This window comes from Rousettus aegyptiacus, unplaced genomic scaffold, assembly GCF_014176215.1.
Source record: "Rousettus aegyptiacus isolate mRouAeg1 unplaced genomic scaffold, mRouAeg1.p scaffold_m13_p_8, whole genome shotgun sequence".
NCBI lineage: Eukaryota > Metazoa > Chordata > Mammalia > Chiroptera > Pteropodidae > Rousettus > Rousettus aegyptiacus.
The window spans coordinates 82,089,170-82,103,407 of NW_023416311.1; the positions used below are offsets into that span (position 1 = coordinate 82,089,170).

Sequence of the window (14,238 nt, forward strand, 5' to 3'; positions counted from 1 at the left end):
CTGTCCTTCGACTCTAAATGATAGCTTTGCTGGATAAAGTATTCTTGGTTGTAGATCCTGGGTTTTCATCACATGTAATATTTTGTACAAGCCCTTCAGTTCTGCATTGTTTCTTCTGAGAAATCAGCTGCCAGTATTATGGCTGCTTCCTTGTAGGTAACTGCTTTTTTCTTGCTGCTTTTAAATATTCTTTGTATTTAACCTTTGGTATTTTAATTATAATCTCTTGGTGTGGTCCTCTTTGTATTAATCTTTTTTAGGACTCTCTGAGCTTCCTGGGGTTGTATGTCTATTTCCTTTACCAGGTGAGGGAAGTTTTCCATCATTTCTTCAAACAGCTCTTCAACTTCTTGTTCTCCTTCAGGTACCCCTATGACATAGATGTTTTTATGTTAAATTGTGTCCCATAGGCTCCTTAAATTACAGTCTTGGCTCTTTTTTCTTGCCTTTCTGATTGAGTGTCCTTGGCTTCCCATCCTTTGTATCAGTGGTTCAATCTTCTTTTTTATCCGGTTTATTCCCTCTAATATACTCATCTATGTTCTTCATTTCCATCTGATTCCCTTTTAAAATTTCCATTTCCATTTTTATGTTTTTATTCTCTTTGTTAAAGTTCTCACTGAATTCACCTATACTTTCCCTAAGTTCATTGATCATGTTTATAACCAGTGTTTTGGACTCTGCATGTTAGACTGCTTGACTCCGTTATTCTTGGATCTCTCATATGGTTTCTGCTTTCTGCCTTCCCATACTGGTTGCCATTCTGTGTCTTTCTATATCCTAGCAAAGCTCCTCAGTTTTCCAGTCTTATTACTGTGGCCTTCTGTAGTAGGTGTCCAGTGGCACAGTTCTGAGAGGGGGTTAGCTACAGGCCAAGGTTTAGCCCCAGTTTGTGCCCCTCCAGGGCTACCTGTTAAGATTCAGCAAGCAATCCACAGATGCTGTGCTTAGAGTTGTCTCAAGAAACCACACCAGGAACCGAGGTCAGCTGCCATCAGTAGAGACGGCACTGCTCAATAAGCACCACCAAACCTGCTGATGATACAACTGGATATGGCTTGGGTGGGGCCATGAGTTGGGGGAGGCAGAGTTTCAGGGAATCCTCTGGGTGGAGAGACCGTGGTTATCCTGTCTAATGAAGTCTCAGCTATAGTGGCATTGCATCCGCACCCTGGAAGGTGGAGAGGCCTCAACAGAAGAACAATAGATACCGCTGGCATTTCTGCTGGGGAGAGAGCCTTGCCTCCAGCCCTCACTCGGACAACTCGGTATCCCTCTTTAAGTACCTGGTGCCCCCGTGCCACCAACTAGCCCCAACTAGCCACTGGTTCTCAGGTGAGCAGGTTCATTACTGCAAAAGTCCTCTCACAGACATGGACCCTTTAAGAAATGTCTGCACTTGAAAACACATATCCGAAAAGATATTTGCAAACCGAAGTTCATAGAGGCATTATTCAGTGGCCAGGACAAGGAAGCAACCGAAGTGTCCTACAATAGATGATTGGCTAAAGAAGCTGTGATACATATATCCAATGGGATGTTACTTAGCCACAAGAAGAGATGAAATACTGCCATTTGTGACAACATGGATGGACCTGGAGATAATCATGCTAAGCAAAATAAGTCAAACAGAAAAAGTTGAAAATCACATGATATCACTTATATGTGGGATATAAACATAAAAGCAACAAATGAACAGGACAAACAAACAGATACTCATGGACCTAGACAACGTACTAGTGGTTACCAGAGGGGATGGGGTAGGAGGGAAGTAGATGGCGTAAAGGGGGTAGAATATGTGGTGACAGAAAGAAATCTAACTATGACAGACGAACACGCAATGTAAACAAATAAACATATATATGTGCCTTACTGTTAAAGTATACAGCTGAAACTTATTGGATTTTGTTAACCAATGTCACCATAAAAAAAAATAAATAAATAATAAAAATAATAATTAAAAAAAAAGTGTCTGCAGCTGCTGCTGCCGTGGCCTCTGTCCTGCTCAGCTGCTGGAGACCTGTCGGCCTCATGTCTTTACCCTCTACCTTCTACTGTTGCAGGCTGATTAATTATTTCTCTCCCTGGTTGTAGTGCTCTGTTCACCTAGATCCCAGGTGACTTTACTTGCTGTTTGTTCCACGTTTCTGTCATAACTTTGATATAGTCGCAAGAGAAATGAACAAAGCCTCTATCATCTATGCCATTTCCCCCCTCCTCCTAATTAAGCGTTCTGATGGCAGTGAACAAAATAAAGACATTGTCTGTGTGTTGAATACTGGGTCTGGAAACACTCAAAAAATTTTCCATATAAATTAATGGTAATTACTTCTTTGATTTATGCTATTTCAGCTTAAAATAGCTTCGTAGGAACTCTCTAGCTTGGGATAGAGGGGGAAACCTGTGTAACACTACATGTAAAAATTAAGTTCATTAGCTCAGTCATTCCATATTATCTGGTTTAAAAATAAAAAAACAAAACAATATAAACCTGTCTATAAATGGTGTTCTAGATAATTTTCAAGCTGTTCACACAACACAATTTTGGGACATAATAAATAAAAATAAAATCATACCTTTATCAATCCTTCAGAAAAAAGAATTTCTATAGTTTCTTTCAAAATAGGAAGTAAACCACCATGGTGAATACCAATCCCCCGCTTCAAAAGAGGAAGTACATGTTCAACCTGCGATTAGAAAGTTTATTTTACAATGAGATGGGGAAAGCGGAAATTAAAAATGTTAAACCAACCAAATTAAGAAAAATGGATAATCAAGAAAAAATTCTATTTAAAAAAACTTTATATAATCTTTTCAGAATAAAAGCAAAAACCAAACCCATATCCCACAGGTTATTAAACTCAAAACAATACATTTGTTTCAGCTTACTTTATGAAAATATGAAATGTATGTTTTAAATAAACTTTATAAATGTTTTGCTGCCTCAAATTTTCCAGCATCCCTTCATGTCCTCCAAAAAATTAAAAGTTATGAGGGCAAAGTTTGTATCTGCACAAAATAAATTTAAATACTGGCCAACTCAAACCAAAACAAAACAAAACAAAACAAAAACACTATAAAGTATATTTAATATAAATATGTACTCCATTTACAAACAAATGAATTATTGAAGAGTTCATTCTCTTTAACACTATATCAAATGCCATTAAATACCTTCTATTAGAAGTATGGTAGGATAACAAAGATGTATAAAGACATGGCTCAGTCCTTAGATATAATAATTCAACTGGGAAGAAAAATTACAAAAAATGTTGTATATTAAATACTATTTTTTAAATACCAAGAAACATGTTATTGCAGTCTTAGCATAAAGCACTTATAATTAAAGCGATCATTTGTAAGCAGACTATGACCTCCCAACTTTACACAAAATAAAACTTCCATATATTACGTTGGACTAAAGCAGTAGTTCTCAGAGTTGGATAGAAATTAGAAACCCCTGGAGAGCTTCTGAAAGATTCTAATAACTGGAGTAAGAATAAACATCATACAATATGTTTCAAATAATAATGAAACATCAGACCAATTAAGTCAGAATCTCTGGCAGTGAGACCCAGACATTAGAGTATTTCAGAACTCCACGGGCAATTCTAATAGTCAAAGTAGACATGTTCCTCACTAAATATACATGACTTTCATTAGGTGTGTGCTTTTGTTTTGTTAGGTAGCCTTAAGGAATTTAATGACTTATAACTAGCATTAGTAATTTTACGGTATTAGGAACAGAAGCAGTAATTTCTAGACCATAACTTTCAGAGAAGAGTTCCCTCAGGCAGCAAATCTTTCTTCTTCTCACCTTTTCAGAAATTTATAAAATAAAGGCATTATTTTGGTGCTTGATGTAACATGTTTATTACAGCGTGTGAACATTGTAATATAGTAATAAAACCAAGAAATATATGCAAAGTGAATATATGCTATCTATTAATATTCATACCTTACTCAGTAACATTAAACACAAACCTGAGGGAGCTTTTTATCTTCATCTGACAAGCAGTCAATTGCATTACTGAATACTTCTTCGACCATCTTCTTTTCTTCATCTAAGAGAAAATTAAACAGACATAAATATCTAAATAAGTCAGTAATATCAAACACTGAAAATAATAAGAGTCTATAAAGGGTAAAGGAAAATTCAGTATTTGAGATAGAAGGAAAAGTAGATTAAAATGGTTAAGTGATTATTTAATAAAATTCAATACCTTCCAAAACAAATATAGTAGACTAAATCCATGAATAAAAGTACTATCTTATAAAAACAGTAACAATACACTAAGTGCTCTATATGTAATATTTAACAGTCACAGAATTATTACTATCCACTATTAAGTGAGGCTTAGAGCAAATAACGGGCACAGCTAGTAATTGTTAGAACAATTTCAAAGCCTATGCTCTTACCCATTCCACTGCCTTCTTGAACAGTGTCTATTAAATAATAGAAAGCTAAGAAATATCTGTTGAACTAATCAATTTATAACCCTGCAACATTAAGCAGATTCAGCACTAGTGGTGTTAAGAAAACAATAAGCAGAGCAATTCACACAATCAAAAAACAAAACGCAGTTAAGTTCTCACTTAACATAGCTGAGAGGTTCTGTGACTTTAAGGGAAATGAAATGATGTATAACAAAACCAATTTTACCACAAGCTAACTGACATAAACAAAAGTTAAGTTCCTACAGCATCTCATCAATGTGATGTTGAACAAAACGTTATTCAAGGATCTGCTATATTATCGGCTTTAAGAGGTTATCATTTGTTGCTGCTACCCATGGATAAGTAAAAATTAGCCTTAAAATGGGTATAGTTCTGTGTCTTGATAAAGAAAACGATACAACCGAAATTTGATTTTAGATGACTGAAGATATTTCCTTCTCAGTATACAGGATTACATATGCAAAAGGCTAAAATGAATACAAGTTGGATTGGTATTCAGCATCCCATAATTTTTGGCTAAGCTGTGCTACTATGTACCTGTGTTACTTTGGTGAGTTACATTTATAGTTAATATATGTGAATAATTTAGTAATTTGCTAGAAGTTCTTTTACTTTATTCAAGAATTAGGTTAGGTAAAGGGCAGGAATTCCCATTTTTGATTTCTAGAAAAATGAAGTGGAGTACTTTCTACACACAAGGACGTGTGATGAAGAGAATGCCCCTTAAGGAGTCAGAGAATCACAATAACTAAGGAGTTCATGGTGACAAAGTATAAAAAGGTTATGATTCTAGTATTTCTCAGTAGAGTTCTTTGGATTTTACACATAGCAATATACTTACACCTTCGAATAAAAGAAAAGAGAAGGCAAGGAAAGAAATGACAAATCAAGGATCTCTTAAAGATTTTACAAATGCGATGAGTAACTACTACTGCAACTATAAGGTCAATTGCATATCCTATCAGTATATAATTGATAATGCCTTATCAGATATATATTTACATTTTCCCAGAACATTAAAACTATGCTAAAATTATAAAGTACCTGTGTTGAAATCTAATTTGGTCATTTGAAGTGCATAGGCTTCGCAATCTTTCTTACTAAAACTGAAAATAATTACAGGTTGAAAATTTCTTTCCATAATCATCTTCACGATCTTGAACACATTTGATGGTCCTGCAAAGAGTATATAACAACATACCCAAAAAATTAATCCAAGATGGATCATAGACCTAAATACAAAATCTAAAACTACAAAACTCTTTTAAAATATATAGTAAATCTTCATTATTTGGGGTTATAGAAAGCATTCTTGGATATGACATCAAAAGCACAAGCAATAACAACAAAAAGTAACAGATAAATTAGATTTCATCAAAATCAAAAATTTTTTGAATTCAATAAACATCAACAACAAAGTGAAAAGACAACCCTTACCCACAACATGAGAAAATATTTGCAAATGACCTAATTTATAAGCGTCTAGTATCCAGAACATATAAAGATTTCTTACAACTTGACAAAAAGACAATGTAATTTCTAAATAGGTAAAGAATTTGAGTAAATATTTCTCCAAAGAAGATACACAAATGGCCAATAAGCACATGAATATATACTCAACATCATTAGCTACAATGGAAATGTAAATCAAAACCACATTGAGATATCACTTCACACTACTAGGATGATGATAATCACATAGACAGATACAGTACTGTCAAGAATGTGGAGGAAATGGAAACCTCATAACCTTCTGATGGAAATGTAAATAGTGCAGCCACTCTGGAAAATAATCTGGCAGTTATTCAAAAGGTTAAACATAGAATTTCCATATGATTCAACAATACCACTCCTAAGGGGGGGGGGTGTTCAGAAGAAAATATATATTCTTGAATAACACAAATGTTTACAGCAGCATTATGTACAACAATCAAAAAGTGGAAACAACCCAAAATCCATCAACTAATAAATGGATAAAATATAGTATATTCATACAATGGAATGTTATTTGAACATAAAACGGAATGAAGTACCGACACATGCTATAACATGGATGAACCCTGAAAACATGCTAAGAGTAAGAAGCCAGATGCAAAAATCAGACATATTATGATTCCATTTACATGTAATGTCCAGAAAAATAAAGTGATTAGCAAAGGCTAAAGCATGAAGAACAGAGATTTGGGGAAAAGAAGAAATGACTACTAATGGGTATGGGGTTTCTTTTTGAGTTGATGGAAATAGTCTAGAATTAGAGAGCAGCATAACTTTGTGATTATATTGAAATCCATGGAACTATATGCTTAAAAATGGTGACAATTATGGTACATAAATTATATCTCAATAAAAAAATGACTGTAGTGATGGTTGCACAATTCTGTGAATATACTCATAACGACTGAATTATACACTTTAATGGGTGAACTGTATAGTATGTGAATTATATCTCAACAAATGTCAGGCAGGAAAAAGAAATCAACCTTTATTCATTTGATTTGACTGTACACTATCTAGATCTTTATATAACTTCCTGAGGAAAAAGCAAAGAAAAAAATGTCATTGAAAATACAATTTACATGTAAAATTCCCTCAAAAGAAGTTCCAAATTACCTTTTGTTCCTCCTTTCCGCCCCTTCTGATCTCCTTTTGCTAAATCACCAGCATCTCGAAGAACTTGCATTGCAGTATTAAAATTATCTTCTCTGAAGTCACCCTGAAATTAGAGATATTTTTCTATGTAACTTCACTAACATTTAATCCTAATCCAAACATTTTTCACACATCAAAATGAAGCTTCCTCAAATAATAAATTTAATAATAATGATAACAAAGGTCACTAAAATAGTTCAAAAATTATGTGTGGTAAGAGGTAATAAAAGGTGATAAAGAGGTATTAGAACTGGAAAAAGCAAAACCTAACATACCTGAAACATGTCTAGAGTCCCCACTCTCCAAGCATTTAAAAAATATAGGGAAAGGAGGGAAATCTAATCCATGCATAAGAGAAACATATAAGTCTTAAATAAATTTTTTGAAATAAAAATATACATAACCGACAACTTTGGATCACAAAACAATTTAAGGAAAAAAATGATTCTGTACCATTCTTCTCTAGTTTAAGGAAAAACAGATATAAACAACAAAAGTATGACATTACAGATAATAAGAGTGACAATTACTCTCTTACATTTTCATCAACTACAAGGTGCAGGCCATCCCCTCCAGCTGGAAAAATGTAGTGCTGCAATGGAGTAGGACGATAATCTGTGTAAATTACATGACAAGGCTGTAAAAAGAAAAAAATATAATTAAACATGTTGTGTTTTATTTCTTCAATAATAATATTGTGTATCTGACCTACTTAAAAGACCTTGAAAAAAGAAAAACTTTATAAAAATCACTTTAAAACCAGGCAAGAGAAAAAGGTGGAAAAATTAGGTCTATCAAATTATACTACCATCTGTTTAATTTTACCAATTTCCTAATCAGAGCCAAATACAAGATTTAAGCTTCAATAATAATCTTAGATTCATATCCTAGACCTGTGATGCTGTGGGGGGGAGGGGGGGAAGGGGGGGGAAATGCCTGTTTCTACAGAGCAGTAGTATGCTGAAAGAGAATGTTCCCTAAGGTAAAATGTAACTTTTCAGCCCCACTGAGGTTTCTCAAAGCCTTAGTAAAGCAGCAGGTTGACCTAGTTCATCCAAAAGATCGATCCACTTGGTTTCTAACCTACAGGAGCAAACACAGGTGCCACCAAAACACCATTAAATAGCTTACAGATAAGTCTGTGAGGACTCTGCTATAAAAGAAAAATAAGGGCAAGAATAAATTTATTACACACGAACAAATACTTGTTATAAGATCCTACACCACTGCTAAATTTGGACTAGAATGGCAAAAATAGTAAAAATTTTTACTGTATTCCCATGAGAAAAATAAAATCACATGCTTAGGACATGCCCAGCTTTTTCCTGTTACCAAGGTCTTACAGGAAATTCTGTGTTCTCATGGCTCACTGTACGACTAAATGTAGTAATCTCCAAATCTGCTGGACCTGTAAGATCAACTTGGGAGCTTTTAAAAGTTGGAACTTCCAAGACCCTACTCCAAGAGATTCTGATATACTGGGTTTGATATGGGACTCAGAAGTCTACACTTGTAAATTAGCTTAGCTATTCACTTCATTTAGACAAACTTGCTTAATTTGGGAAGTAGTTTCAGAGTACAATGTCCTCTTTATTCTAGGCAACATTAGGCACAGACATAGTAAGGCCAGGTTGTAACAGTTTAAATATTGAAGACATCAAAAAAGACAAAAAAAAAATACCTGTTTATGTAAATGGCAAATCCATTCAGCAAACTGTCGGGCATTTGGAATAGTAGCCGAAAGAAAGACATAGTGAACGTTATCTGGAAGCAAAATAATAGTTTCTTCCCATACCACACCACGCTCTGAAAAAAACAAATATACCTTGGAATCCAATGTCACTTTATTGACAAGTAATCTAAAATTATCTTCTCTCAAGCTCAATAATGAGAAATGCAGACCACTATACACACAGATATTTTTCACCACAGATTCTTAATGAAAACTACTTTAGTTTGTACCATGAATTTATCCATAGAAAGTTAGTAGACTAAACCACTTATAAACACAATGTACTTTGAAATGACGCACTGCAAAGAGCAGCTTCAGACTGAAACATTTTCAAAAAAGGTAACAGGAGTCCCACAGCAATGGAAATATCTACATTTCATTCTGAGAAGCAGAAATAAATGGCTTGTGAAAAATTACAGCAAAAATTTCAAAGAAACACCATTACAATACCATATATCTTTCATCCAAATTATCCTCATGAACTCTAGAGATGAAAGATCTGATGAACAGCAAAAAACTGTCAGATTTTATCAAAATTGGGGGGGGGGGGGAATCAGAATTTATCCTTAAAGTAAACAAATCAATATAAGATTCATGACTTTAAAACCAAAACAACTCTGCTCAGAACTTAATTTTATGAATCTTAAAGGGTTAAATGTTTAAAGGATACATGATTTCTTAAACTGTATTATTTTCACTATAAATATAGGTTGTTAGTGCTTTAATTTAAATAACAACTAAGTTTTATTTTAGGTGTGTAATATTAAACATTAAACTTTTAAATGTGTTTGTTAACATCAGCGCTTCCAGTTTCATCCAAAATACTAAGTTTACTTACTTTTCCAAAATAAAGGAATATTTATAATTTTTTGATCATTTTTATTTCATAAACCCTTTTAACCATAAACTTGCATTTCTTAGTTTAAAAAAAAAAAACTAAAACAACAAAAAATCAAGGAAATTAATTTTACAGGTTAGAAGTTTTAGAAATTCTTTAACATTAGTTATATTAGACAGCTCTCTATTAAAAGCAAACTAGTTTTAATTCCTTTTGTTTTATTTGAATTTGCATTTTCTCACCTAGAAAGTTAACTACTTAAGAATGAGATTCTACTGGAAATACTGTATTATGTTGTCTACCATTTAGTTTACTAAAACTCTAGCCGCATGAAACATCAAAGCAAACTGTAACAACTATTATTCTAAATTCCTAATGCCATTCTTAAGGAAAATACATGGCAGACATCTCAACACAGAAGAATATACCTGAATCTCTCATGTAATGAATTTCATCAAATATAACCCAAGCAACTTCTCGCATAACTTCAGAACCTCTGTACAGCATACTTCTCAAAATCTAAAGAAAAAAAATAGAAGATTTAGCAGAATTTTGACATAATAAAAACTCTTCTAAAAATTTTGGAAATCCTTTTTCAATGGAAATAAAATAATTTTGGGGGTTACACATATTTAAAATATATTTCATAAATTATATAATATTGCTTTTCTCATAAAATAAAAATAAATTACTTCTCAACGGCTGGCAATCAGATATGATCCATAAAGAGAATTATTACCACCTCTATCTCTACATGTCAAATATGAAGTCACTTCCTTATATGTACAATATTTATCCACAGATCTATACTTCCTAGAATATGATAGCAACTTAAAAACTATCTTCTATCCAATGCACTAGATCTCATAATGTTTACTCATTTTTTTCTGCCTCATCTCACAATATATTTTCTGGCAACTATTATCCCGATTTTTGAGTTGAGATGGCAGAAAGTTTAGAGAATGAAAATAAAACTTACTTTGGGCATCAAAATGAAAAGTGAGCAATGCTTCTGGATGACTCTGCAGACCAGAAGCTAAATTATGCTCTATTATACCATATCCTTGTAAAATGCAAAGACAAGAAGTACTGAGATAGTTAACTGTCCCAAATATGTTACAAGTAAATGCAAAGCTTAACTGTGGTTATGAGAAAAGCTAAACATAATTTGGCATCTTTTTAAAAGTTGTTTATTTACTATTTGTATCAACACTCAGATGCAGAAGAAAAATATTACATGGAAGGAAGAGCCACTACTTATTGGAAGTTATGTACTCAAATCCTTGAAAGTATATAAACAAAACCATAAGAGTATTTTCATGTCACTGACAATAAGTCTTTAAAAATACTTGGTCAAGAAAAAGTTAAATCAATGTTATATGGCAAATAACAAAAACAACTGGTAATTTATAACTGAATTTATATAATTACTAGAACGTTTTAAGATGAACTTTACCCCTTCCAAGTAAATTTATTCAGAAAGTACTATATTTTATCTATATAGAGCAAGTGATAAAACATTAGATGTTGTAAATTAAAAAGGAAAAATTGCATGAGGCACCATGTAAATTACCTCTGTGGTCATAACAAGACAAGATGCTGTAGGATTAATAGTAACATCTCCTGTCATCAGACCAACATCTTGAAATTCTTCATACATTTCACGGTATTTCTGGTTACTCAAAGCCTTAATTGGGCTAGTAAATATTACACGTTGTTTTTCCCTTAAGGCCAATGCAATGGCATACCTAAAAATGTGAAAGCACACAAAAATAAAGTACTTATAAAATCTTTCCTTTAAAATGATTTTAAAACTTCTGTTATATAAATTATGCCCGAGTTTTCCCTACTTATCTTAAAAGAACTATTAGCAAATTCTGCTATCGTAAACTATTACAGTAATAATTATTATGATAAAAATCTGAAGTGTAGTGGTCTAAATAAACTAGAAAATTTTAATTTTAACTCTGGTCTCTTGGAGTTAATGTAACTTAATTACCAATACTAATGGATTACTAATGGTTACCCTATTTCTTGTAAGCAAAATACCTTCGGTCCTATAAACGAGCCTCCAAAAGTTTAGAGCCTGTGCCTGTCAGTTTATACATATACAGAGTATAAACGATTAGGAAACACTGGAAAATGAAGTTTTTTCTTTTGTTTCACAAATAAATTAATTTTAGCACATGTAATAGTGACCAAATCAGTCTTTGATTGGAAATTATGGTGAGTTCCAATTACATAAAAGCTCTTCTACAGCTGTTAATAGAATGTAAGAATTTTGTTTCTTAAAAAGAAATTCAATTGAATTTAAGTGTTTAAATTTAGACCATGAAATCAGAACTAAGCACTGTGGCTGATCCTCCTTGTTACAGTTCCCTCCCCCAACAGACATATTACCTATTTGGGGAAATAAAAATAATATTAATTTCAACCATCCCCCCAAATAATGAAATAAACAATTAAAAATTATCCAAGCATAATCAAATATAAACTGTTAAGAAAAAAGAATATAGAGATGCTACAATATATTATCTAAAATATCCACTTTTCAGCAAAAGATATAAAAAGAAACAGGAAAGTGCAGTCTACACTTAGGCAAAAAAGAAATCATGAGAAATGGATTCCGAGTGGGCCCAGATGTTGGGCTTAGCAGAGAAAGACCCCTAAGTGGCTATTAAAAACATGTCCAAAAAAATGTAAGGAAACCATATTCTCAAAATTAAAGGAAAAAGGACAATGATTCAACAAATAGGCAATCTCGACAGAGAAACCAAAACTGTAACATAACCTAATAAAAACTCTATAAATGAAAAGTATAATAATTGAAATGAAAAATTCACTAAATGGGCTCAAGAGCAGATCTGATGGCAGAAAAAACTACGAGTAAATATGAAGATAGATAAATACAAATGATCAGCCCTAAAGAGAGAAAGAAACAGAAAAAAAGACACTCAGAGATCTGTGGGACAACCTCAAGCATCTCAATGAAATTACAAAAAGAGAAAGCGGCAGAAAAAATATTTTAAAATATTTAAAATAAAAATGAAAAACTTCCTAGTTTGTTTAAAAGAATATTAACCCACAAATGCAACACACACAATCCGCCCAAGCAGGAAAAACTGAAAAAGAAACACCTAGAAACATAGTGTAACTGCTAAGTGACAAAGTCTTCAAAGCAACAAGAAAAAAACCACACATAGAAGAGAACTACAACATATTAAGGCTAACTTCTGACTAGAAACAATCAAATAGAATGAAACAATCAGTAAAATGACTAACCAATGTTGCAAGAGAAAATGTCAACCAATAAATCTATATTCAGTGACATTATCCTTTCAAAAACAAAAGCAAAATAATTTCCAAATAAAAAACTGGGAATTCACTGCTAACGTACCTATCCTGCAATAAATATTCTTTAAAAATCCTTTAACTCAAATCCAGAGAAAAGAATAAAGAGTTCTAGGAATGATGAAAATGTGGGTAAATATGACTGTTTGTTTATTTCTCTTTTATCCAATTAATACTTTTTTAAAACATAAGACTAAGAAAAAATTACACTATATTACATTAGATTTATAGTATATACAGTTGAAATAACTATGACAAAAATAGCACAAAAAATATTACACTATGGTTGTGATTTAGTTAAAAGTGCATACTGTAAACCCTAGAGTAACCACACACAAAAAAAATTAACTCAAAGCTAAAAAAAATCAACAGAAGATCTAAAATGGTACACTAAAAAGTATTTGTTAAATACAACAGAAGGCTGTAAAGACATGAGGCATATACTAAAAAACATTATATCACTAAATTATTGAAGTCATAAAGAATCTTCTCCAACTACACAGAAATTACATTAGAAATCAAAAACAAAAATATATGGAAAATCACCAAATGCTTGAAAAGCAAACAACATAAGAGAAAATGAAGAGCTACTTAAGAAATGAATTGAATTAAAAATGAATTGTAACTACGAAAATTTATGGGATGCATCTAAAGTTGTACTAAGAGGGAAATGTATACTTTTAAACACATTAGACAGAATGATCTAAAATCAATAATCTAAATTCTGCCCCAAGAAAGGCACAAATTACCAAAACTCACTCAAGAAGAAAGAAAACTGAATTAGGAATGAAAAATTTTTCCCATAAAGAAAAGCCCAAGTTGTTCAGATGGCTTCATTTGTGAATTCTCTCAAACATTTAAAGAGGAAATTATACCAAATGAACACAAACTCTTTCGGAAAATAGACCAGGAGGGAACACTTCCCAAACTTACATTATGAGGTCAACATTAACATGATACCAAAGGCAGTCACTCTATAAGAAAACTACATACCAATAACCCTCATGAGGAAAGATGCAAAAAATAGTCCAGAATAAAATATGAGTAAACTGGCAACATACACAAATGGTCATCTGCCATAAACAACCAGATTATTTATATTCCAGAAACATAAGGTTAGTTTAACATCAGAAAATACACATTAATAAGATAAAAGCAAATACCACATCATTGTCTCAATAGATGGAAGAAGCATTTGACAAAATACAAT

At 32.5% G+C, this 14,238-nt stretch overlaps 1 protein-coding gene across 1 annotated transcript in view; it reads right to left on the reverse strand.

Moving 5' to 3' along the window:
- Nucleotides 1-14,238, reverse strand: part of MTREX (Mtr4 exosome RNA helicase) — an 80,050-nt gene that overhangs the window by 51,616 nt on the left and 14,196 nt on the right. The window contains exons 6-13 of the mRNA XM_016142332.2: nt 11,251-11,425; nt 10,106-10,196; nt 8,789-8,913; nt 7,646-7,744; nt 7,069-7,171; nt 5,503-5,634; nt 3,985-4,064; nt 2,577-2,687 (exon numbers count right to left, since the gene is read on the reverse strand). Coding sequence (XP_015997818.2) covers nt 2,577-2,687; nt 3,985-4,064; nt 5,503-5,634; nt 7,069-7,171; nt 7,646-7,744; nt 8,789-8,913; nt 10,106-10,196; nt 11,251-11,425 — 916 coding nt within the window. The remainder of the gene's footprint in view (nt 1-2,576; nt 2,688-3,984; nt 4,065-5,502; nt 5,635-7,068; nt 7,172-7,645; nt 7,745-8,788; nt 8,914-10,105; nt 10,197-11,250; nt 11,426-14,238) is intronic.